The sequence below is a fragment of the Borostomias antarcticus genome (assembly GCF_949987555.1).
Source record: "Borostomias antarcticus genome assembly, chromosome: 23".
Classification (NCBI taxonomy): Eukaryota; Metazoa; Chordata; class Actinopteri; order Stomiiformes; family Stomiidae; genus Borostomias; species Borostomias antarcticus.
The window spans coordinates 8475138-8499981 of record NC_140256.1 but is presented as its reverse complement, the minus strand read 5'-3'; the positions used below and the strand labels follow the sequence as shown (position 1 = coordinate 8499981).

The 24844-nt window shown below is 42.6% G+C and overlaps 2 protein-coding genes across 2 annotated transcripts; one reads left to right on the top strand and one right to left on the bottom strand.

Moving 5' to 3' along the window:
• Window positions 1-622: 622 nt before the first annotated feature.
• On the bottom strand, window positions 623-12055 carry kdm2ba (lysine (K)-specific demethylase 2Ba). The gene is made up of 10 exons (XM_084457509.1): window positions 11929-12055; window positions 5147-5371; window positions 4880-5023; window positions 4002-4088; window positions 3319-3588; window positions 2386-3209; window positions 2012-2175; window positions 1608-1769; window positions 1185-1403; window positions 623-1050 (listed from the first exon to the last, which is right to left on the bottom strand). The coding sequence occupies exons 1-10, from the start codon at window positions 11980-11982 to the stop codon at window positions 869-871; spliced, it is 2331 nt and encodes a 776-aa protein (XP_084313635.1). The 5' UTR covers window positions 11983-12055; the 3' UTR covers window positions 623-868.
• A 1975-nt stretch (window positions 12056-14030) lies between these two features.
• On the top strand, window positions 14031-18740 carry orai1a (ORAI calcium release-activated calcium modulator 1a). The gene is made up of 2 exons (XM_084457106.1): window positions 14031-14291; window positions 15302-18740. The coding sequence occupies exons 1-2, from the start codon at window positions 14178-14180 to the stop codon at window positions 15866-15868; spliced, it is 681 nt and encodes a 226-aa protein (XP_084313232.1). The 5' UTR covers window positions 14031-14177; the 3' UTR covers window positions 15869-18740.
• The last annotated feature ends 6104 nt before the right edge of the window (window positions 18741-24844 follow it).

Below are 24844 nucleotides of genomic sequence, written 5' to 3'. Positions count from 1 at the left end.
TTATTATTTGCCAAATCGGTCAATTATGATTGTATAAAAAAATATCTTTTCAACATTTAACAAATTCCTAACTGATAGAAATACACAGCTTGACAAAGTCAAATCAACAACCACAAGTCTTTATAAAGGTACAATATTAAAGGTGATATAGTTAACATTTTTATGTATACAAATCATTGAAAAAAACATCCACAGAGCTTTTAGAAAGGTGCAGAATAAAAGTACTACCCCCCCCCCCAAAAAAAAAAAGATTGATTATGAATTTATCATTAAAAAATTTTGACGGGTGCGAAATGAATATTTTATCTCTGTCTGAAGTTTTGTTACCACCTCTAACAAGGCTGGTGAGCCAATAGTATTAAGACGTTGGTACCACACGCTATCTCTATGTCGGGAGCAATCAGGAGTCGTAATACTATTCATATTCACCATTCATATATATATTCATATTCACCGTTCATATATATATATATATATAAATGATTAGTCTCCATAAATGTTATCTATAGCACCTTTAACAACACCACAACACTCATGCATGCTTTATTTTCCCTCTCCACAGTCTTTTCTATAGGAGCTATTCATTTTCTCCTTTAGGTAGAAGAACTCAAAGTTTTGGCCATTGATGCAAGGATACAATGAAAAACTCCTTTGTTCAACACAAAGTATTTCTCTACTACTCTTTCACCAACTTCTGAAAATGGCAATGCATAAATGAAATGCAGAGGATTTTGAAATAAGTGAAGAGGACAAAACAATACAAACCAAATAGGCTTTCTGGGGGAAACCTTGTGTTGCTCCATTTAGTGCAAAAGGTTGTCTTTTGTTTCTGTGTACATTTGGACCTCAGTCATTGTTCTTGTATTAACTAGCTGAGCTTTTGCAGAAATTTGTCTTCTTTCAGCCCAAACTGCACACTCACAGACATCTCTGCTATGAATTGTTCACAGGCAGTCTTCGTCACCTGTTTAGAGTAGCGGAGGTCAATTTGACAGATGTTTCCACAGCGCTTGAAAAAGGTGAGGGAATGGTCCGTGACCCTGTTACATACTGGAAGAAGAGACAGAAAAACAGCTATGAGCTCCAATGCCTTGTTGATAATAAAAATTACACAGTAACCAGTTGCAGTTGTACTGTAGTGGTGAGGCTGTTTTTTTGTGGGGTGTGATTAGGGGCTTTCTCACCTGAAAGATTGACCTCTGTGAGGGAGTCTCGGGTGGTGGTGCCGGCTGCTGTTAGCAGGTTGACAGACTGGTCGTTGATGTGGTTACAGTAGCTCAGGTCCAGTTTGGACAGGGAAGGCATTTGTCTGATAAACAGACGTAAAGATGTGTCTGTAATGTCCAATCCAGCCAGACGCAGGTCTACAATGTTCCTCAGTTTACAGCGATTGTCCATCTGACCTGTGGGGTCAGAGAGAGAACATACTCAAATATACCCCATGCTCAAACACACGTGAATAAACATTGATTTAGTTTGGCTGACCAGTAAGTGTTAACTTTTGCTCTAACTTTACCCAACAATTCAACAATCTCAATGGGGCCACTTGAGGGTGCTGTAATGCAGTATCATTCATTAGTTGGATTCCTAATGCGGTGGCTGGCTACCTGGTCTGTTGTCTGTGGGGGGCGAGAGTAGGTCCCTCATCTGGGCATCTTTGAGCCCCTCCACCCACTGGACGTCCAGGGTGCGTAGCAGAGGACAATTGGAGGTGCAGAGAGCAGACACGGCCACCCAGGAGCAGCCTGACAGCAGCAGTACGCGCAGACCTGGCGGATACAAACACACGCGCACACACACACACACACGCACGCACGCACGCACGCACACACACGCGCACGCACGCACGCACACGCACACACACGCACACACACGCACACACACACACACACACGCACACACACACACAAACACGTCAGAACAGGTGGACAGATACTGGGCCGATCTATAGGTGATGGATATTCGTCGCCCGTCGTCATAACAGTTAATATCTTGTTCCTGGTCACCTAACCTGGTAATCGGTTGATGAGCCAGCTGAGTTGTTTCTTGGAGATGTTGGTCCAGCTGAGGTCCAGTGATACAGGTTGTCTCCGGATGATTCCACTAAGCATGAGTGGACTGATGGACTTGCAGCGGTTTAGATCGATCCTGGTCCACAGCCTCTTATCACAGCACCTGGATAAGAGGCAGTCAGACAACTGTGATACAGAATCACTCTGCCATTACACTTTCCTCATTTGCAGTGTATACATTTACAACATGTGCCAGTGTCGTCGTGTTTGCACATACAGTATGCATCTGATAAGGTCTTATTGGACCCCCATCATTCACTGAACACAGTAGCAAAAATGTAGCAAAAATCTTCAGGTAAAATGGAGCTCTCACCATCTGTTCCAGGTCTTGCAGACGCACATGCAGACACACAGGTCCTTGTGAGGGAGGTACCCAAAGATCTTCATCCACACCTCACGCTGCATGGCATGGGTCTTTCCATCCATCAGGGGAAGTCTGTCTGGAGGTGGGCTGATAGGGGGCGGCCGGATGACGTGTCGCTCCATTTGGACACACTTGGGTGGGGAGCGCGGGGGCAGCGGCCGGGTGGCTGGGGAGCTCCTGTTGAAGCCCAGAGGGGTAATCTGGCTGGGGTAGAAGTGGCGCAGTTCCCAGGGGGTACCGTTCATCTCCCTGGTCCTGAGATGTGGACGCTCCCCTCCCAGGTCGCCGCCGTTCCTGAACGGCCTCTTGGGCTCCTCGTTCTCGCTCTCGGGCTCCACCTTGAGGGGCTGGCGGTTCTCATTAGCCAGGCATTCCTCTGTCTTCTGGATCTCCTGGTTCAGTACTTTGCTCAGCTCTTTGCTCAGCTCCTTGTTGGGCAGGCGCCGTTTGCGACGGGCTTTGGCACGCGGTCCCTTCTCCTGGGTCTCACTCCCTCCCTCACTGCTAGGGCCGGCCCGCGGGGAGCTGCAGTGAGACTGGTCACTGTCTAGAATGGGTGTCTTGAGCGGAGGACTCGACAGCTCTGTTTTTGTGTCCTCTTCATCGTCTGCCTCACCCTTAGCCTCTCCGAGGCGCCCCTGGCTCTCGAGAGTTTGTCTGTACAGACTCTCCCTCTCTGCTTCATCAGCCTCCTCCTCCTCCTCCTCCTGGTCCTCCTCCTCTGTCTTGATTTGATGCAGAAGTTTGGGGAACAAAGGATCAGCTGACCTCCCCTGTAGGGAGAGAAGCAGAGTTAGTTGGAGACCTTGTTGAGTGTATGAGCGGTACAAAAATCACTAAGTAAACTAAATCAAATTTCTCAAAGAACACAGCCATCTATACCTTCTTCCTCACATCGAGGTCCTCTTCCTCATCGTCATCAAACAGCTTCCTCTTCTTCCTCAGTTTGTCCTCGGGTCTGGGCCGAGGCAGGCAGCTGGGGGACAGGAGAGGCGGCTGTGTGCAGAGGGCTTCCTCAGGCCTGTGTCTAGGGGTCTCCTCCCTCCTCCTGACCGAGGACCCGGCCTCGCCCTCCTCCTTCACGGCCTTCTGCTCCCTCAGCAGGGAGCCAGGGAGGTTGGAGGCGTACTTGAACCCTGGACCTCTTTTTTGCTTACAGACCAAAAGGTGGGAAAAGGGGCAAGACAACTTTATACCTTTTGCCTATCAGAAGTGGGGAAGCCTACTGTTTAATTACACAGTCCATCGCGGGGTCTTTGTTTTGTCCCACTTGTAATGTACCAGTAATGTGCCCTAGCTTCCTTTGTGACAAAGAAAGAGTGAAGAGTAATGTGATACTGCAAGTAAGTATCTGGGCAGGAAGTGGCAACCACAATATAAGAGGCACAGTGAAATGCTGCTGATGTCGCAATATTTGCAAATCCAGCATTACACTACCATTAGACTACCAAATCTGCCTGAGTGTGCAATGGTGCATTTTCTTCAAAATGAAATAGATAACTAGATGCAGTAATACACTAACATATCCCTTTGATATTTTTTGCAAAACTCATGTTGGTACTCACTTTTCCTGTTTTCCCAGCATAATTGCATTTGGGACACTCCCAACAGTTGGGCAGTTCATCGTTCACTACTCCTGAGGCATCTTTAACCTACAGATCACGAAGAGGAAGAGAAGGCAGAGTGGAGCCTATTATACAAACTGTTCACCACAGCATGACATTAAAATGAAAATGAAAGTGTGACTGTCCCTCATGGGGGACATATTCTTCTCGCTAAAACCTTGAATGTTACCATGCACAATATAAGTTCAATGCACTGGCATATGCATAAACTGTGCAAGAGCTATAGGTAACAATAGCCTTTGTTCTTTGTTGGAAAAAATAATTTCTCTATGGAGCCACACATACACTGCACACCCAAAACTCTATAGTAAATGATCTATAGTAATTATGTCCCTATATAAAACTAATACATCTAATTGTACCCTTGTATCACAAATGGACATGCAATGTACCTCAGTTCTAATGCACTAGATCCTCAGACAGCGCTTGTCTTCAGAACAGGTTTGAACAAGATCACACTAAAGCTTGCTCTGTTTTGAAAGGATGGTTGCTAAGACGGCATGGTCTGCTTTACATTTCGATTTGCATTCAACTAAACCAGTCATTGGCCTATTCCACCCCATGTGATTTTAGCTCAACATGTCTCTTTCCCAGACAATGCCCTGTCATTTAAATAGAGGGAAAGTAATGTTGGTTCAGTGTCTAGCATAAACAGGATGTTTAAACCTTTTGAATCACATGATGGGTACATTCCAGATACATTACTTTGCCACGTGAGTCACAAAGTATGGTATCCATTCTGAGCTGAGTCATGTTCTCTCATGTGGGACACCTGAGTCAGGTCGAGTCAGCCTCACTCCTGGCTCATTTTCCCTTACCTTAAGGCAGTTGGGATGGACAATCTCATTGCAGATGGAGCACTCCATGAGCATGACATTGAACTTGTCCTCCTCCTCCTCCAGAGTGTCCTCCTTGCCTGCCTCTCCACACACAACGCACACAGCCGTGTGGGGAAGAACAGGCTATATAGGGAACAAGCAGCACACATTTTATTTGACATATCCCAGTACAGGACAACCTAGGAGCTGAACTGTCTGCTAAACCATTTGAACAATAAGCAGTCTGTACTGCCATGGCTGACTCACCGCAATGCACTGTCTCATGATACAGGACTGCTTCATGCGCCCAGGCCCTCCAAACTTCTTCATGTCCTTGCAGAAGTGACACTCTCCACATTCTGTCCGCAGGCACGCCTCACACTTCCGGCAGCGAGTCCTCCTGCGCCTCGCACCAGACGAGCTGCGATTGGACGGCAGCTTGACCGCTGCTGGTGTCCCCATCTTGGGCTTCGGCCGATTGGCTGCCCGTTGCTGGAGAGAATAAAATAGTAATTCTGCTTAAACATCCATCAGTAGATAGGATGAGAATGACAATACCTAATCATGCCAAAACCTCTACTGCCCATCAATCAACAAGCCTAAATAAAGACCTGGACACCTGGGATTTAAGAAAGCACTGGAAGCTAAGTAACTGTCTTTTGCTGGTGGCTTAGATACAGGCTATAGGTAACATTATACAACAGCTAGTTCCGATCGTGCATTGTGATTGGCCAAGACGCATTCAGAGCCGTACCAATAACCATGATATATCAATGGACAAATCACCGGTAAAGGTACTGTATCACTCTGTCAGCTAGCATTAAGTTGCCTATAAAACAATGGTAAACAATGGAGAACTATTTCGGATTGCGATGGCTGAAAACAACTCAGATTAGTGAAATTGAACACTACAAACTCATCTATTAAAAAAATAAAAATTCACGATAGTGCGGTGCTGTTGTATAAAAGCAATAACACACTTTAGGTCATGCTTTGTGGTTATTGGCACAGCTATGCTGGCTACGTCACTTGAGCTGCACTCTCGTCCATACGCCTGCAGCAGAGCCATGCCAATAACCACAATAAAGCACTCCCTCTTGTGTGGTATTTCTTAAATAGCCTTTGTTCTTTGTTGGAAAAAAATCATTTCTCCATGGAGCCACACACAAATATGGAAGATTCACAAGAGGCAAGAGCAAATTTGCAATAGCTGGGACCAGACCTTATTTTTTGTGGACCAACCAACAGAGAATGTTTGTAAACGAAGGTTGCCAAGATACTTCCGGGTGGATAACTGGCATCCTGTCAGCAGTGGAAGTAGTTAAAGGACAGGTTCGGAATTTAGCATTATAAGCAATGTTATAAGGTTATTTACAATCATATACAATGGCCGATATCAACGTTTTGTCTAACGGTGCACTCTCGAGATATAGCCCATCACCGCTAAAACACTCAATGGATCCATAGGTGCATAGACAAAATCCCTCAAAAACACCATAACACGCGTTTTCAAAAGACAGGAAACTCACCGAGTGGTCAATGGTGCTGTTGATGTTCTGACAAGAAAATCGCCCCAAAATATGCTTCCGATCGGGTTTTATTTATCATTCAGCATAGAACTATTTATACTCGCAGTACATTGTAAACTTCCACTTGAAGTTTGACTGAGTTTAGAGGCTACTGTAGCCGAAGAGTCACTTCTGGGTCACAGTTCTACACAACAACAACAAGTCGAGAAGCCTAGGATTGCTTTGCAGCCGGTATTTCATTGATAGTGTTTATTATAGACGTGTTTGTTTATCAAAACAAACATGGGATGCGGATTAATCTAAACATCTCTGGCTTTATTGTCAATACAGATCAATGGATATATTATGATCAATAAAACCCAGTTGGAAGCATACTTTGTGGTGAATTTTTTGCCATAACATCAGCGGACACCAGTGACCACTCGGTGAGTTTCCTGTCTTTGAAAACGAGAGTTAATGGTCTTTTTTCAGGAATTTTGTCTATGCCCATATGGATCCACTGAGTGTTTTAGAGGCGACGAAACTTGATGAAACTTTGATATTGGCCGTTGTATATGATCATATGATCGTAAATAACCTTATAACATGGCTTATAATGCTAAATTCAGAACCTGTCCCTTAATTTATGTGGAATCGACTGGAACATTAACGATTATGCCAAAATCGTGTTGTGTTTGGGGTTGTAATCCCTTAATGTATCCAGGTACATAATGGATTCGGTTTTAGGCTTTTTCAGTTTTCCTGCAGTAAAGTCTAAATCGACCCAATAGAACATCAACACAGATCCTACAGCCTTGGACATACTGTACCGACAGAACACCAGCGGTCTCGCATCTACAGGGGGCAGGCTGGCAATCAACCACTCATGACCGGATTTGGGAAAGATTTTCTCAAAGATCATATACAATGTTTTTGTTGGTTGCTCGCTGTTGGTGGGTAGCATAGCAAAGCTCGCTAGAGTAAGAGGGCTAGCTAGTCCTAGCTCTGGTCCAAGGCTTAAGTGAGGCAGGAGCTCTCCTTTAACGCCCTGTCATGAACCATACATTTCTCCATTTGCTTTTTTCACTCAGTCTGCTCTACAGTATAGATGATTAGTTCAGATATTTTCGTTACTCAGCGAAATGAATACGGTTTTCATTTCAAACAATGAAAGTCCTTTTCTCTGAGGTGGCTTTACTTTCCGCCCCGCATATTTTGTATAGCACATAATCCACTAGCATGGCTTCGCCATCCTGAATATATCTCTCACGTTCTGTTTCTCTATCGTAGAGAGAGATCACATGATCAGGATGGCAACTGTTTACTAGTGGCAATTATTTGTTGTGACATCACGCTGATTTACACAAGCATTTCAATCTGGCTGAATCTTCTCCTCTCTGGTAATAGCTGTGGTGTAGGCGGTTACAAGCTGATAAAGTACTGGTGTGCAATTTTGTGGTCAAGCGGTGCAGCCACTTCTATGTGACACGTGTGTCCATCCATGTCCATTTGTAGCATGAAATTTAGACCAATCAGGAGTAGCCTATGCAAATCAGGGGTAAACACAGGTGTAATTGATCAAATTAATTATGGTCACAGCCAAATGGAACAGGGCCCTAATTCATGTTATTAATTACACCTGTGTTTACCCTGCTTTGGCATGTCAAAATGGCTGCAGTGAAAAGGACCCATCTTTAAGATGATTGGTCATAAACCTGCACCACTTCACCATCTGGATTTTTGTACTAACCAATCAACAGACAAACCAACAGAACAAGCTTTGGCTGCTGGTCGCAGCAAAAAACAATACATGAAAAATAATCAATGCTCTTATTTAATAATTATCCTCTTTAGAGCAACCAGAACATACTGAGATGTGATTATGTTTCTTGCTGCAGACAGGGGTGTTGCCTAGGCAACACTCTTGCCTTGCTGCTTTTGATAACCATTTAGAGAGAATAATGAAAGGAGATGAGAAAGAGATGTACAGTTCTTCAGCTGTAATGAGGGTTTGGGGTTTGTGGAGGGGTTTTTGAAAGTGGCCATTTTCATAATTGCTATTGCAGAAGCAAAACTATTTGCTCCCAGCGAACACAAATAGAACTGATACACTGTAATAAAGAAGTTAGTGATAAATGCAGAGGCTGCTCCAATGGGCATCGTGTTGTGAGGTGTGATCAAAGGGTGAAATGACACCTTTTCCGAGTAGTAGAGCAGCAGTGGATAGACCATCAGCAGAAACCAAGGCAAGCTAATAACATGAAAAGTGCCATGACATTCCAGTCCAACTCAAAATCTGTGTTGAGGGGTTTTCTGATCGTAGGGTCTGGTTACTGAGAGAAGTCCAGAAACGGACTACGATAAAATGCCCTCTGAATCCAAGTTTGTGCCTAGTTGGGTATCTCTGCAAACAAAGTAAATCACCAAGGAGATTATTATAATAAAATAGTAATTAAACCTCTGTGAGGAGCATGACTCAGCTATGACCACTGTGTTTACTCTACCTATAACCAAGTAGAATATGTAAAACCATAGCTGTAGCATAACTGGTTATGGCTACATTTGTCAACACATACCATGAACAAGAGGTCAATCAACCCCCAAAAATGTAAACTGTAAGAACACATAAGAACCTCAAGTGAAACTGTCTTATCTCAATGACACAAACTGTTTCAGTCATTAGTCAACAATAATACAAACCCCTGCACACGTCAACAAAACACAGAGCTCTGTCACAGCCCTTACATAATCTTCCCTCAGGAACAGATATGGCTAATAAGGACAAAAACCTCTCTAATCTCATACAAGCAGATGGAATTGTTGCAAAGGTCTTTAGAGCAAAAATACTATTGGGTCATTGGGAACAGCATGTTCCTGCTTGTATACCAGAATAAAAAAAATTTCTCCAGGGAGACATTCCTGAACAACAGTTTCACCCATTTCTCGGGTTTAGAGAGTGTGGTGGCGATAGCCTGCCTAACCTTTACCTGGCATGGTTTCATCTTTGGCCAACTATCATCTGTCATGAGCTTCAGAAACTCCCATTCAGTCTCATGCAGCTACACTGTTGACTAAATAAAAAAGATAGTAGATGTCTGGAGTCAGGCTAAAGATATCCTACCCCAAGCAGAGATCATCGAACATACAGTAGACTTTCACTGCTACTAATGATGCAACTTCTTGCTGAAATTGAGGGACATTAATCTAACCCTTTTCACACCTGATCAGCAAACAAAACTGGAGATGCAGTATGTGGGAGAGAGACCTAAGAAGAAGGGCTGAGGCTGCAAATCAGTATTGCTCAACATTCCATTGTGATTGTGACATGGCCCTTGTATATATGTACAAATCCAATTATTGATAGACCTTTGACTGCAGTTTTATCAACAATGTAGCCTTCCCTCCCAGCATGTTAGAGACATTATACATTAGTAATAATAAGTGCTATCACAATTTATTTTTATGTAACACTGCCAACAATCCCATGTATGCTTCATCATCCACATTGATACAAAGTTCTTTACCAATGTAACACAATCTCAATGATGTAGTTCTTTACCAATGTCACTTCCCAGAAGGGCATGGCAAGTTTGTTTTTCATCTTAGTATTTGTTATTCTTACTGATTACTTTGTACAGCAATATAATGAAACCTCTGATATATAGCAAATCTGTAAATTGTATTTACATGATGCAATCTCATCACCATGATGTATCAATGTGTTATTGTTAGAAAGATTTTTGTTCTTCCAGACACATCTAATTAACCTCAGGTCCATGCTATCAAAACACACAGTGCAAAAGCTAAATCATATATTTAAAAATAACACCTAAAATATAAAGCAGCCCAATCCAAAGTTAGGGTAATAAAAACGTCTTAATGCCCCTATGGTGCCAAAAAGGTAGCCTATAAAAACAAAAACAGCTAACCAGTATTTACTGTAACTTGGTTGAGTAATGCACCAAGAATGCAAAATGGGTTTGTTGAGGCCTAGGAACACAAACCCTAACCCATATCTGAGTGCAGTCTTCTGACTCAGAGTTTCAGCCTGGATTTTAGTGGGAGGAAGTCACAAGGTTCAACATCTGCATGACTTCAGTAGCCTACACCTCACCGCAAAACACAAAGGAGAGGAAGGTATATGACACCCCTACTACTGCACCAAAAGAAAGACATTAAAATAATGCCCTTTATGTACAATGACTGAGTGGGTGTGTAGCTGTATGCATTGTGCCTCAATGTCCATAGCCCTGAGGAAAAGATCAACTGTTTATTCAAGCAGCAAGAGGACGAGTAGCTATTTTCACTGCTAAGGTATGAATCAACGATATAGCCTATATCTGGTGCAAACAAATCATATACGTTCTCCGATAAAGTCTAAAACAGCACTGGTCTAGCAGGCATTTTCTATTTGAGTATAGGCCTACTGCTAAAAGAAGCCTAATAGGCAGAAGCGGTCAAGTGCCATAAGAGCTCCTCATTGTTCAGTCTTCCCATCCCCCTCCCCAGCTCCTGCAAGGCAACATTGCCTCAAGCCTTCTTAAAGGCACAGAGCAGACAGGTTTGATGAGTGCGAAGGAAAAGACAACATGAGAGTAACTGAAACATGGTAGCCTACGTTGTTTTCTACAGGAGAGACACATCGTAGAGAGTTAGAGGAGCTCCCTATCTTAGTTTGTGCAGGTTAGCTAGCAGAGCTCAACTGGCAGGAAAAATAGTCGTATGTATCTTTTAAGGGGCAATGATCATGGGACTTAAAGGGGACAAGATTCAACTTATCATTTCCTGATAACCATTGCTTTACTTCAGTCTTAGTAGTGGATGTGCCACTGCCAACTCTGGGCCTCAGGTAAAGTGGAGGGGGCTTAACATACAGTCATGGTGCTTCTCACATCTCACACCATACCAAAATTACCTTATTTTTTATGTTGACGAAGCTTAACCAAGATAACTGAGTAGACCCTATGTCGGTGGTCTAACATATACCCTTGCCATGTAGCCTATAGTGATATTTACTGTTTTATTTCTCTCTCAATCAAATACAATGCTAAGCCCTGTTCCAAAGCTAAGAATTATTGTATCAGTGAGAGAAAATCTATATACTCGTGTCATCTCACCAATCGTGTAAACATGTGTTATTCTGTATGATTGTATAGTTAATCAGTAAACATGTTTGTATATTTGTACTTTGTATCTCTGAATGTGACTGGTGTAAGTGTAATTTCCCCCCAGGATTAATAATAAAGTAGCCTACCTAAGCCAATAGCCAACATGTGCCATGTGAAACAGCAGTAAGTGTTGATTTGTTTAATCACTAACAGAAACATGGGTCCAGATCTCATGAGTAGGCTAGCCTCCTCCAATCATAGACATATCCTACTATCCTCTTATTCCTGCCAGAGCTAGAGAGAAGAAAGAACGAGATAGCCTAGATGGTGTAAAGAGAAAACATTCCCCTCACAGGACTACTGGTCTAAACCAAGTTGATAAAGGCAGAACAACAAGCGGATAAACCACTCAGAATAGTCCGTGTTTTCTGACCTGTTCAGATTCTGAATCGTAATCCTCATCGTCCCCACTCAGTGACAAGGCCATGGTTCCTCTGTTCTCATCGTTTGTCCAGCATAGAGCAAACTGACATGGCTGAAGCGTTCCGCCCGCTGCTGTTCTCTGCTGTTCCCCCACTCAGCCGCCCCCCTCTTCTTCCTTCCCTCCCTCCCTCTCCCTCTCTCTCTCTCTCTCTCTCTCTCTCGCTTACACACACTTCACACACAGCTCAGGAACAGGCAGCTGCACAGGCACACACAAGGCGACAGGAAGCCTCATGAATATGCGTCGGGAAGTCGGAGGGGGGAGGGGGGCAGGCAAAGCCAATGGAAAGGCAGATGGCATTCGGTTACAGGGTTGCTTACAAAGGGTGCCCAGACCATGGCCCAGACTCAGAGAGCGGGACAGTGCGTGTGTGTGTGTGTGTGCGTGTGTGTGTGTGGGGGGTGTCACAGTCACAGAAATAGCACAGAGGGAGGGAGGAGACAGGAGCAAGGGGAAGACATCTGGCTCCTTGGGAATTTGGAGAGTGAATCGAGGTAGCGGTTGAAGGGAGGTGGATGTTGTGATGTGATGGTGTGTGTGTGTGTGTGTGTGTGTGTGTGTATATATATATATTGTTGTGAGGTGTTTGTCAATGAAGACGTTACCTTGCTCCTCCTGTAAAAAGCAGGAAGTAATCCAGTGAGCAGGGTTTGATTGCTCTGACCTGAGAGCTGGTTCCTTGGCCACATTATCACTTCCTTGATTGATCAAGCCTCCCAGACAAACAATGTATTGTAAAGCTGATTCCAGGTATAGACAATAAAATCCACTTTTTTTATAGACAATAAAATCCAGGCCTAATTCAACATTTATAAACCACAACAAGACTACATTACTTCACAGGCCATAATATAATGTAGTTGATGCCTATAATCTGATTTCTCCTACGGATTTTGACTGGATGACGTCAAGGATGGTATGACTGAGGGGCAGTATGATCAGGCCACCACTAACGGGAAGAACATAATGGAACTAGAGTCAATTAGAAGTTAAGTTCTAATGTGCATTACAGATACTCTTTCTGAACCATAAAGAGTGACATATAGAAACTACTATGTTAAGGGCTTGCCCAGGGCAGGACTTGAACCCATACTTGTGGGCCAGAGGTGTTGCGCCAACAGGGATGTCCCTCTTGGAGGGACTGTTAGAGCCCATTTGAGGAGTGAGTTTAACCTACTGAGTTTAAACTACTCTCTACCACTACCTGGGACTCACATGGACACTTTGTTACCCGATTACATTCACTCTTTTAAACTCACTCTAAACCACTGGGTATCCAGGTCACGGCACCAATGTAATCCATGTTAAGGGATAAGGGCTTGCTAATGGTGGAATTCAAACCCACGCTCTCCTCTGCGTGTGAGGAGGACGTGTTAACAGTTGCGCAAATAGCGACGTCCCTCTTGGAGGGACTGTTAGCGCTCCTTTGAGGAGTGAGTTTAATTTATTACTCCCTACCACTACCTGGGACTCACGAGGACACTCGGTTCCACCAACACCACAATCACAAGAGAACAACAAAAAGGTGCTATGTAAGCGTATCCATAGTAGCCACTAGATGGCAGTCACAGGGTGCTGCTTGTCCTGTACCCACCCAACCTCTTGGTACTTCTGAAGGTATCACTGGTTTTGTTCTGACCTCAAACGCAGAGCCAAATACACAATGTGCACCCTCAGTGGGTTTTCTAAATTGGTTGACCCCACCACCAACATTCCAGTTTACACTGTCCTTTTCATCGTGAGGGGGTCAGGTGATGGGTTTCAAAATACAGTTACGGAATCAAAGTTTAAACAACAATGGCCATGGTGTCAAAAATGTTGGTACTATAACGTTACAATACACACCATAAATAAACGACCACGGAGAGTGCCTTCGACCGACAGCGTATATGTATGGCCACACACAAAAAATATTAAACCGCGTTACAAATGCAGCTACGACATCAAGAGCCGTCTCTCAAGTTATCTCATCTGTCGAGCAGCATTGGATTGTGGGTAGCTGTGTTTCCTGTCAGGACAGGCATTGGGCACAAAGTTTTGGGATGTAGCTAGCCAGATAGCTAACTTAGCTGGTTGCTACCTTGTCTCGTTCTTCGAGTAAAATATTGTAGTAAACATACTAATCGAAGTCCGAAGCACATACCAGGCGACTCTTCCAGTGCAAAGACGGAAAAGATCGACTGTTAGCCAGTAGCACCATGAGTTTGAACGAACACTCTTTACAGGCTCTGTCATGGAGAAAACTTTATTTGAGCCGTGCAAAATTGAAGGCTACCAGTAGGACGTCGGCTCTTCTATCGGGTTTCGCAATGGTGAGTAACGTCAAACAGAAGCTAGCCAGTTTGGATCGTATAACATCATCTAAATTTGAAGGATAAACGTATTTTCCTGTGCGCTACTATGCAGAGTGGTGTGACGCGCTCCTATCAAGTTGGTAAACTAGATCAGTGATGACGGATCTCATGTGATCTAGCCTAATATGTTTATTGACGATCTGTTGCAAGATTAAAAAAATATATAATAAAAAATAGCTTACAGAAATAGACTACATTGTAAATTTGTGACGCAGTGAGATGCCACAAGTTCGCCATCATTCAGTCGGGTGTGATGTAAGTGGTCCAGTGTCAATGAATTATGTGAACATACAGCCCACTGACAGGTCAATGTAGGCCTTTCATTATCACAAGGGCTGGGTATTGGCAAGGACCTCACGATAAGATACTTGTCATGATACACGGGTCACGATATGATACATTGCAATACAATACAATTCAATACATATTGCAATACATTGAGATACTCTACATAATTTACTGAAAATTTTAGCTGAAAATACAACTCCATCCCCCGCTCCCAGGAGGTGATCCTGAGGACGGAGGGAGTGTAAGGACATTTTAAATCCATTTTAAACATTAATGTATATATGATTGAATTCTATCCTTCATTTTTTAAAATCTGGATAGAAATTCCCTGTCCGTATCGAATCTGTACCATGGAAAATCAATACAGTATGTGTATTGCTGTATCGATTTTATTGCACTGCCCTAATGATCACAACATGCCAACTGCCTGTGCACATCACGATTGTAATGCCAACTTAAGATTTTAGTTTATGCACTAAAATTGTTTAATGCTGATGTGCAAGATTTGGCCATAATGGGGTTAATTGTAAGTTAGTTAATTGATTAGTTATGCTAATTATTTTTAGCTTTGTTTGAGCAAATTGTCAGCCTCGAACTAATGTCCGTGAATATAAAAGTAAGAATAAGTTTGCTCACATTTGGAAAGATTACAGTGTAGCTTTAAACATGCATTCTCCTAGGTGGCCATGGTGGAGGTCCAGCTGGAGACAGATCATGAATATCCCCCTGGGCTGCTGATTGCCTTCAGTGCCTGCACTACTGTTCTGGTGGCAGTGCACCTCTTTGCCCTGATGATCAGCACTTGCATCCTTCCAAACCTTGAGGCGGTGAGCAACGTTCACAACCTGAACTCGGTGAACGAGTCTCCCCACGAGCGCATGCACCGCTACATTGAGCTGGCCTGGGCCTTCTCCACTGTCATTGGCACCCTGCTCTTCCTGACAGAGGTGGTTCTCCTGTGCTGGGTTAAGTTCTTGCCACTCAGAGGTGAGAAGCGGCTGAACAACACCATCAGCTCAGGCGAGGCAGCAGCCATTGCCTCCACCTCAATCATGGTGCCGTTTGGTCTGGTGTTCATCGTGTTTGCTGTGCACTTCTATCGCACACTTGTCAGTCACAAAACGGATCGTCAGATTCGGGAGCTGGAGGAGCTGTCCAATATCACCAGACTACAGAACCAACTGGACCACAGGGGAGAGACGGACACCCTGCAGTCCTCCTCCGTCCATTTCCACCAAAACAATTAGGAAGAATAAGGTACAACAGTCAACAACTTATAGTGAAACTTTGCTAAGTTTTTTTTATTTTATTATTTTATTTGCATGAACACATCCTCTGTAACGGTGCATGTTCATTGTCATCATCTTCCCTATATCCTAAAACAAATTGTATAAGTTGTTTCTCTATATCTGTGAAGTAATGCTGCAGGCTTCTCTTACATTTTCACGGCAGTGTTACAGTTTACCATATTTGTATATGATTGTTTTAGTAATGTTGTGGTAACTGCATCACTGCACAGCCACAAGAGAAACATAGTGACTGACTTGAGTGATTATCTTTTTTTCTTTTAATGTTTGTTGTCTTATGTTCTTACACAGGCATTGTGTTCAAACCAAAATTTTGTCTCTGGCAGCTTAAAATACCAAATTGGGATGAGCTCAAGAACTCATTTTAATTTAATTTTGTATTAATTTTTTTTGTATTTAATTTTGCCGAGTCGAGATGGCAATAGCTATTAGTGACCCAATGACAGAAGTCAAGGAGAAGTTTCCTCAGCCATGTGCAGCCCCTAACAACATCTCGGGAAGACACAATTCTCCAGCTTCAGAGCGACCCTTCCCGAATAGACATGAAGACATGTCCCCTGCTGAGGACTTTCCTCCTGTCTCACAAGCACCATGGACCCAGTGGAAGACACTCAGTCACCTGAGAACAGGAATGGGACAAACAAAGGCTGCTTTGGTCAGATGGGGCGAAGCAGAACACACCATCCAGCACTGCCTTGTCTGCCCTCTACTACCAAGCCCTTGCAGCTCAAAAGACCTTGAAGAGATCAATAAAAATGCAAAGAACTGTGTTAAGAAATGGGAGACTGTCATATAACCAACATGCTTCGAAGACTTGAAAAGAATAATTTAATTTTGCGAAATGTCATCTAAGTGTTTCCCCTAGGATTTTTTTTCAGGGGGAGTGGTAGGCACCCCTGAAAACTCCTAGTGTTGTCACGGAGCAGGCATGTCACGGATACATGGGTCGACAGTGTTGTCATAAATAAGGCGTTTGTTAGCATACAGTAGATATCCATGTTTGTTAGTATCTGTGTATTTCTCTACACGGCTGAAATGAAAAGAGTGCTTAGGTAAGTAAATATTCACAATATTTAGTAAAAACACAAAAACATTACTATAAAAAAAAAAAAAAAATCCTGCAGAAAATGTGTGAGAATGCTGAACAGAGAGATGGCAAAAGCATTGCTGAAAATGCATAACCAAAATGGGAAAAATGTGAACAAACTTGAATGCAACACCATTTAGTCCAATACACACAGCCTAGCCAATTTTAGCCTACATAGTTACAAACATCAGAAGACACACTTAACCGTGATTACTTTACTTATGTAGCTAGCTACAGCAACAGACAATATTTTCATTACATCATCTCTCACTCCCAGTCAGAAAATGTCCGCTAGCCGCAATGCTAATTTTCGCTACGTTAAACTCTATTGACTTATGCAAAAAATGTTGGCGATCTAAAAGTCCCATATTTTTGGCTTTAATGGTAGGGGACACACTGCTGCCAATTACCAAAAAAGAGTGTTTTTAAGGAATGCTTAGGCCAATATGCTTAGTGCTTATTGCTATAGTAGACCAATAGTATTGGTTTTGCAAGTTTAAGTGCATATTTTTCCATGAAAAGACCATTATTGTCAGTTCCTGATGGTCTTTTGACAGTTGGTATTTCATATTGGGACAAAAGAAATAGCTTTTTTGGACCTACTTTGCTGTACAAAAACATGTCTGCATGAAGACATGTTGAGCTTTGGTTTACATCACTTTTTGTAGCGGAAGGAAATGTAACCTGGGAACTAGTTTTGATGGTAGAAGTACTTAGGGATACATTTTGTATTTGCGAAATAAGCAAGGTTTAACTGTTGTTACTACTACTTGTATGTTTTTGAGATTTAACAGGATTGTGCATGTTAAGGCACACTTACGTTTTTATAATATATGGTACAAGTGTGAAATGTAGATGCTTTTTAAAATCTGTTCTTTGGCACTTGGTGTAATTCGTTAGTAATGTAATGGACACAAACTAATTTCAAGCTGAAATGTCCTCAGTGTTATGGACTCCCCTAACAATTAAAGGTCAGGTCACACATAATATACTGTAGCATGATTACTTGGCCACTGTTTACAGAATGAGCCTTGGACATTTTTATGCGAGTTCCTCATTTTGTAAAATCACAATCACAACATTTGTGGGAAGGAAATACTTCACCAACACTTCACCAACTCTGCAGTTTTAACCTTGGTGAATTTGCAAATATAGAAATATGAATATGAAAACAATATGTAACATCTGCACTATGAGCCTGCTACGAGCTAGCTACCATTCAAGTTAGCAATGAAAGAGAAATTCCGTCTGCCAAGGTAAATTCAGTCTGCTTCACTGTTTGAGTGTTTGGGTACCCTTAAGGCCATAGAATGCCTTATTTTTATTTTAATGCTCTTGGTCCGACCCCAAATGATAATGATTATAGCAGAGATTGTAGCAGAGCCAGTCTGCAAAGATGAAGTTTCCACAAAGGAGCTCAGTTACTTATTTTATCTATATAGCAATATTTAAATGTTAAAAATCATGAATACATTTTTTAGACTTGGGTATGTGTAAAAGTACTTCTGGGGGAATTACTTTACTGAAAAACCTGATTATTTGTAACATTTTGCAGCCTTGGATTCTGTCATGAAGTATTATTTTGGAAAATATTTGCGCTTAGCAATCTTCATAAATGTGCAATTTTGAAAAGGGCTCTTATGAGGATGATTACGCTTCCCTGGCACAATGTATCTGTGTGAATTGTTTATTGATGGTTAAAGCTTTTATGTAAATTATGAACACCTCGTGAAATACTAATATAAGTTTTTAAAGTGTTACAATTTGTTTGAGCATGTGTGGTTTGTCACTTAAGTAAAGGTTTAGCCATACCTTGGAGTGATACAAAATCCCAAAATGGTCTGTATGCTTCATTTATTCATAATTTTACATAGGCTTTGATCTTCTTAATAAGGAACATAGTTCACAAGACAGTTATTGATTAAAAAACTGAGATGTACACTGAACATTAAAAAAAAAAAAAATTACCACATTTTCATTAGTTGTTAAATATATTGGGGGCATGAAAAAAGGGAGGAACGGGCTCACTTATAGTATTAAAGTCTTGCATACAATGGGTGCTCCTGTAATGGAAATGTCCATACTCAGAAACAGGAAAAGAAATGGGCAGCACTCCAAAATGCGTATAATGTCTATTTTATTGCCACACAAGGGACGTTTCGGGCGATGCCCTTCCTCAGCGTGTTCTGGCAATGAGGGGTGAGCGTGCACAGGTGCGTAATTATAGGCGGTTATCTCGCTACTACGCATGTCAAACAGGTGTTAAAAATTCAACCCATGAATAAAATAAAATGCAACAAACTAAAGTAGGGCGGCCCCGGCCACGAAGCCAGAGAACCGGTGAGAACGCCCTCCTCTGCTCCAACCCCAGAGCCGAGGCACCGTCTCGGGGTGAGGACGTAGCCCCCCGTCGGAACCGCCACTAGCCCAGCCTTCTTCCACCGGCAGGCCCCCGAGAGGAGGCCCAGGCGGGTCTTTGTCGAAGGGCGGCCTTGGCCAGAGAACCGGGGCGAAACCGGCCGGGGCCGCCTTCCTCGGCTCCGTTCCCGAGTCGAGGCACCATCTTGGGGTGAGGACGCGGCCGCTTTGGCCTCCTCTTCAGTCCCCCCATTGGAACACAGTCACTGAGACTAATTTACTACCCGCCGATACGTGTCGGAAATCATACAGACCGACTCTCAGATTTACCCGGAGCCCACGAAAAACCCGGTAAGAGGTAGACGGGGATTCCCGGGTGAGGTCCCGGGAAGGCAATTCGCTCCCGCCTATGGGGATTTAAGTGGTGCTTTAATTTTGGTGGGGTCTTTCATCCCATACGTCGTTCTGTGGGTCCGGTCGACCGGGGACTTTGCCAATTTCTTGGCCGAGGCTGGACCAAAAAACCACCACTGAGGATTACTCTCACACGTCAGCGGCTTTACCCGGCTTTTGGGGCCGGGGCTCCGGGGGGGAACACACAATTTGTTTTAATTTGTTCTACTTTAGTTTATTGTTTTTTTATTCCTCGGTTGAATACCAATGTAATCTACATTTGATGAGATCTTAGATACAAGCTCACTAATGACATTGTTAACACCTGTTTGACAGGAGTAGTAGCGAGATGACCGCCTATAATTACGCACCTGTGCACGCTCACCTCATTGCCAGAACACTGAGGAAGGGCATCGCCCGAAACGTCCCTTGTGTGGCAATAAAATATATTAGGGGCCTCATTTATCTTAGAGTAATATCTTTTCTTTAACATGTTAAGTCATGGTCAGAAGGAAAACCACAGAAAGGGAGTGTCAGCAGCAATACAACAGTGCACTTGAACATATGTGTAGTATTCAGTCAGTTGTCTAGTAGTCATGCACGGGTCTGTTCAGATTAGTGTCCCCTTTGCCAACATATTCTCCTGCAATAAACCGTTGACTGGGTTTTTATGAGAGCACAAAAATCCCTCCTCTTTGTCTTTTGGGATGCTCTTGTTGCTGCAAGAGCTTGTTTTGTAACCTCTGAACAAGTCCTCCACATTCTCCCTGTACTTGGCTAAACATTACAAGTAGAGCTCAGCATTGATCTTCCTTTTGGTCTCTTCTCCCTGTTGGGACAATGCTGAGGTTATGAGTTAGACATTAGGGAAAAGATGTTCATTAACGTTACTCAATGTAAGTGTACAGTTTGATTGTGATAAAGCCAGATACACTCCATATATGTATATATTTTGTAGTGGTACCTGGATGTATGTGATGGCGTGATGACCAGAGCTTCCTTGCTAGGGCCTTTGTCTTTCTGCAGGTCTGCCTTGCAAGCAACCAGGATAACTGGAACCCCACGACAGAAGTGATGCACTTCTGGGTACCACTGAAAGCACATGAGAATGCCATCGTAAAGAATGTCAATGGCCTTTCTATAAAAGGCAATGTTTGAACAATATACATCCTGATCCTACTGCATTAATGGGGGATAAAATAGGAGAAAGTGCAGTACCTTTATCAGAACATTGTCAAAGCTTGGGTGGCATGTGACATCATAGCAGATAAATACCAGGTTGACTTTTTTGTAAGAGAGAGGCCGTAATCGGTCATAGTCTTCTTGACTTAGAACAGATGTTACCGTTGATCAGAGATGCTGTCTTAATAATAATAATAAATGTTATTTATATAGCGCTTTTCAATGACCCAAAGTCGCTTACAAAGATGTCAGCAGGAGCAAAAGAAACACAAAAAAACAAAACAGGCATTAGTCTTACAGTCCTGCATATTCATTTTTTAAATGATTAGAAAATCACACACACCACAAAATGTTACCACTCCATTTTCCTCAAATAAATATTCTTAGCAACTGGTTGTAATGGCATTGCTCAGAAATGTTACTCTAGTGCTGTGACTCTTAAAGACCAGGGATACCTGTTTAGTCAGAGTAACCACATACCGGTAGTATTGTAGAGATTTAGCTGAAAATCTGCCCCTCAGTACTTCACATTTTTGAACACAGATGGAACATATTTCTGAAAGACAATAATTAAAGATGCTGTACACATCAGTTCCAATGCTAATCCAGTACAATAAGAGTGGGATAGCCAGTTAGCTCATGAGCTCACAACAACTAGCAGCAGCTTCCATAACATTAATGGTAGCGGTCAGTGGCTAAAGCAGTTACAATGATGATTCCTGTAACGTTAGCTTTTTTGCTGCAATTGGTTCAAACTTCTGTTTCTGGACAAAGGTAAGGGATAAACCCAGATAACACAAGGCTAGCGGACCGACAGCAGGTCCCCGATGGACGAGTTGGCGGACCTCTGGCCGAATACGCTGGCGGACATCCGGCCAAATCCGCTGGCGGGTTCCTGGCATGGAGGTATAGTTCCTGGCCATTTGCACATCGAATGGCAAGCGGACCTCTGGCGGATTATTAGCGTCAGGGACATCGGTTCGCTAGTAATACGAAATGCTCCAGCTATAGGCAGGGAAAGTAATCTCATCGCCCCCTAGCGGTAGTGTTCCTAATGCCGAGAGAATGAATGGGATTTCTCATAGCACATTTTCGGAAACATTATATCTCGGTCTACATCGAAAAGTTAGTAGAATGCATGAAATATGATATACTTGGAGACAAACTTTATTGATTCTGGTGATCATATTCAATTTTCAATCACAATCCGAATTATGTATATATTTTTTGCAACGAGGTGGTAAAGAACTACATACGGCATGCATGACGTCATTTTGTGCGCCTCTTCGAGCTTGCTGACTCTACCAGCTAACATCCAACACCATACAACCAAATTACAAATCAGTACACCTACGAAAATGCCGATATGCATTGCATGACTGGCCGAATACTTCAGCAATAACAAGAAGTGCATCCCACTCGCTGACAATCATTTTATATGTGGCCATGTAGAAAAATGCCGCTATTCGCAGGGGGAGCTGTTAGGTGTTGTCAGGGCTAGCATGAAGGACCGGTCATATCATGTTATGGTGAGTTAGCATAAGTGAACCTATTATGGTTAGGGGTTAGGGTTACGGACCAGTAAGAATAGCCAGGCGCACCTGCGGATCAGACCAGCTAAGACCAGTCTGACCAGCTAATACCATCCTAACCAGCTCACGTTAATAGGAGGCTTTGGTTATGACATTTCACAACGTAGCACTGTCCACATGCAATTCAACTCAACTTATTATTCGTATCCATCTTTCCAGCTCTTTAGGATCTCTTGGAAATGAGTAGAATTTGCAACCATTCGTCTAATACCGATGGGAGCAATGTGTCGCAAAGCACAGCATTTTTCTCATGAGTGAAGTATGCGCCCTGCTTTGTAGTCCATTTATGAAATGAATGGAGCAATTTCAAAAATTTGAATGAAGGCGAAATACTGTTTGAAATTCTTACAGTTAGTAGGTTATTACTGTAAAGACACCCACAACTTTTTGTTTTGATAACTTCACCGAAATGGCTTCGTAGTAAATATTAGAAAATCCGGTCTATGGCAATTTACATTGAAACTCCTCTCCGATAGTAAAAAATCCGCTAGGGGCGCATGTTTTCACTTTCCCTCCCTATTGCGCCACCACCATTCTACTGGTAGTTTATTATTTATATCCTAGGCCCATTAGCCAGTCTAGGTACTTGTGTGTCCTATCTCAAACACACCTGAACTAACTAGTTGCACCAGGTGTGCTTGAAACGGGGTTGGGTAATTTTGATTAGTTGCATCAGGTGTGCTTGAGACAGGGGGTAGACTAATTTTGATACAGGGGGTTGAATACTTTTGAGACTGCAGTAGTGATTAAAAGTAGCATTTTGTGTTGAAATTGTATTTTTATTTTTTTAAACAACAACATTGTAATATTAGTTTTATTGAACTATTTAAAATGTTCTTGTCTACTTTGTTTATAGCAAAAAGCTGAGAAATTGTGAATTTTGCCAATAAGCCTAATATGCAATGGGGGCTTCCAGCCTTGTGCATAATTTGCACACAAAAAAACACGGACAAGTACATCACTGTGGCAGGCAAACGCCAGAAGGACCATCTGTCACAGGCAGATAAAAAGTAAACTGAAAGTATACTCACTTATTTTTAGTTTTAAAAGGTTTACTAACATACACTTGAATAAACATAGGTAATTTTTTGGTAAGGGTAGGCGTGGGGCTGCTATAACTACGGTGACCTTCACTTTCGCATATAAACTCTTGAAAACCACTTCCAATTCGGTTTTATATTTTGTACGATAGGGTATGTATATTTGACACAAATGTCAAATGGCAACTTTAATGGGAGTTAATGAAGACTGTAGCCTATTAACTTTTCAATTTTAAATGGTTCATCTGATATGGATTTAATAGGTCTACCCTCAAATTAAAAATACTATCTGCACTATAACCTCATAGTCATTGTATTATTTAGACAGAGCTAAAGCAATAAGTTAATGCTTCACTGTCCCAACCTTACACACTCTTGTCTTCATGGTCAATTCAAGTGGAACCAAGGCTGAAAACAACTGTGTGCACAGGTGTGGCAGTGACAGCAGCACCGTTCCCTTGTGAACGTGACAGCTGTGACACACTGACAATCTGATCATTGTTAACCAGTTACTTCAACTTTTGGTATATGTGTATAGCCTACTGTAGCCTATGTACTTTTTCCAGTCTTTTTCCTTATTAGGCATTTTTCCATTTGTTATGTTGTGTATTATGTAGTCCTACTTTAAATGTTGTTTTATGCTGTGATGAAATTTCAGTGCTGCTAATGTGCGTTATGTGGAATATGGAACCACGTTGTGCATGTCAAATTTATAGGAGACAATAATCCACTTAATTTAATGTATTTATATTTTTTATTACACCACATATTGCCCCCTCTTCGTTGGCTTGGTAGTTAAATCTAGGCCTATAGCCTACACCTTTTTTCTTGCTCTCCTATCCTCCAGTATTCGCTATGACTGCACTGCATCGCTCTGCCTAACCTCGCTCGAGTGGAGTCACCAGGCTCTCAGGAAAAATGCTCGCGCTGTTTATTTTCACTTCACGAGTGATTTCTCTTCATTTTCACTTCACGAGTGATTGACATTCTGTCAGTGTTCAATTTGCTCCTCCAAATGGAGAGAGCGGACGATCATTCGTTTCGCGGAGCGTACCGCTGTGGTCTGTACACAATTCTGAAGAAGCGGCGGCAATACATGTAGGCTAGCCTAACGGAAACCCTGAACAGAGAAAGAAGGAATATAATGAATGACAGTCTGATCCATAACAGAAATTGATACCAGTTTGCCCCCAGGAAGGCTGGAGTAAAAGTAGGCTACTTGGCCAGAAACGGAATCCCTTGAAGACAACTGACCAGGCACGGT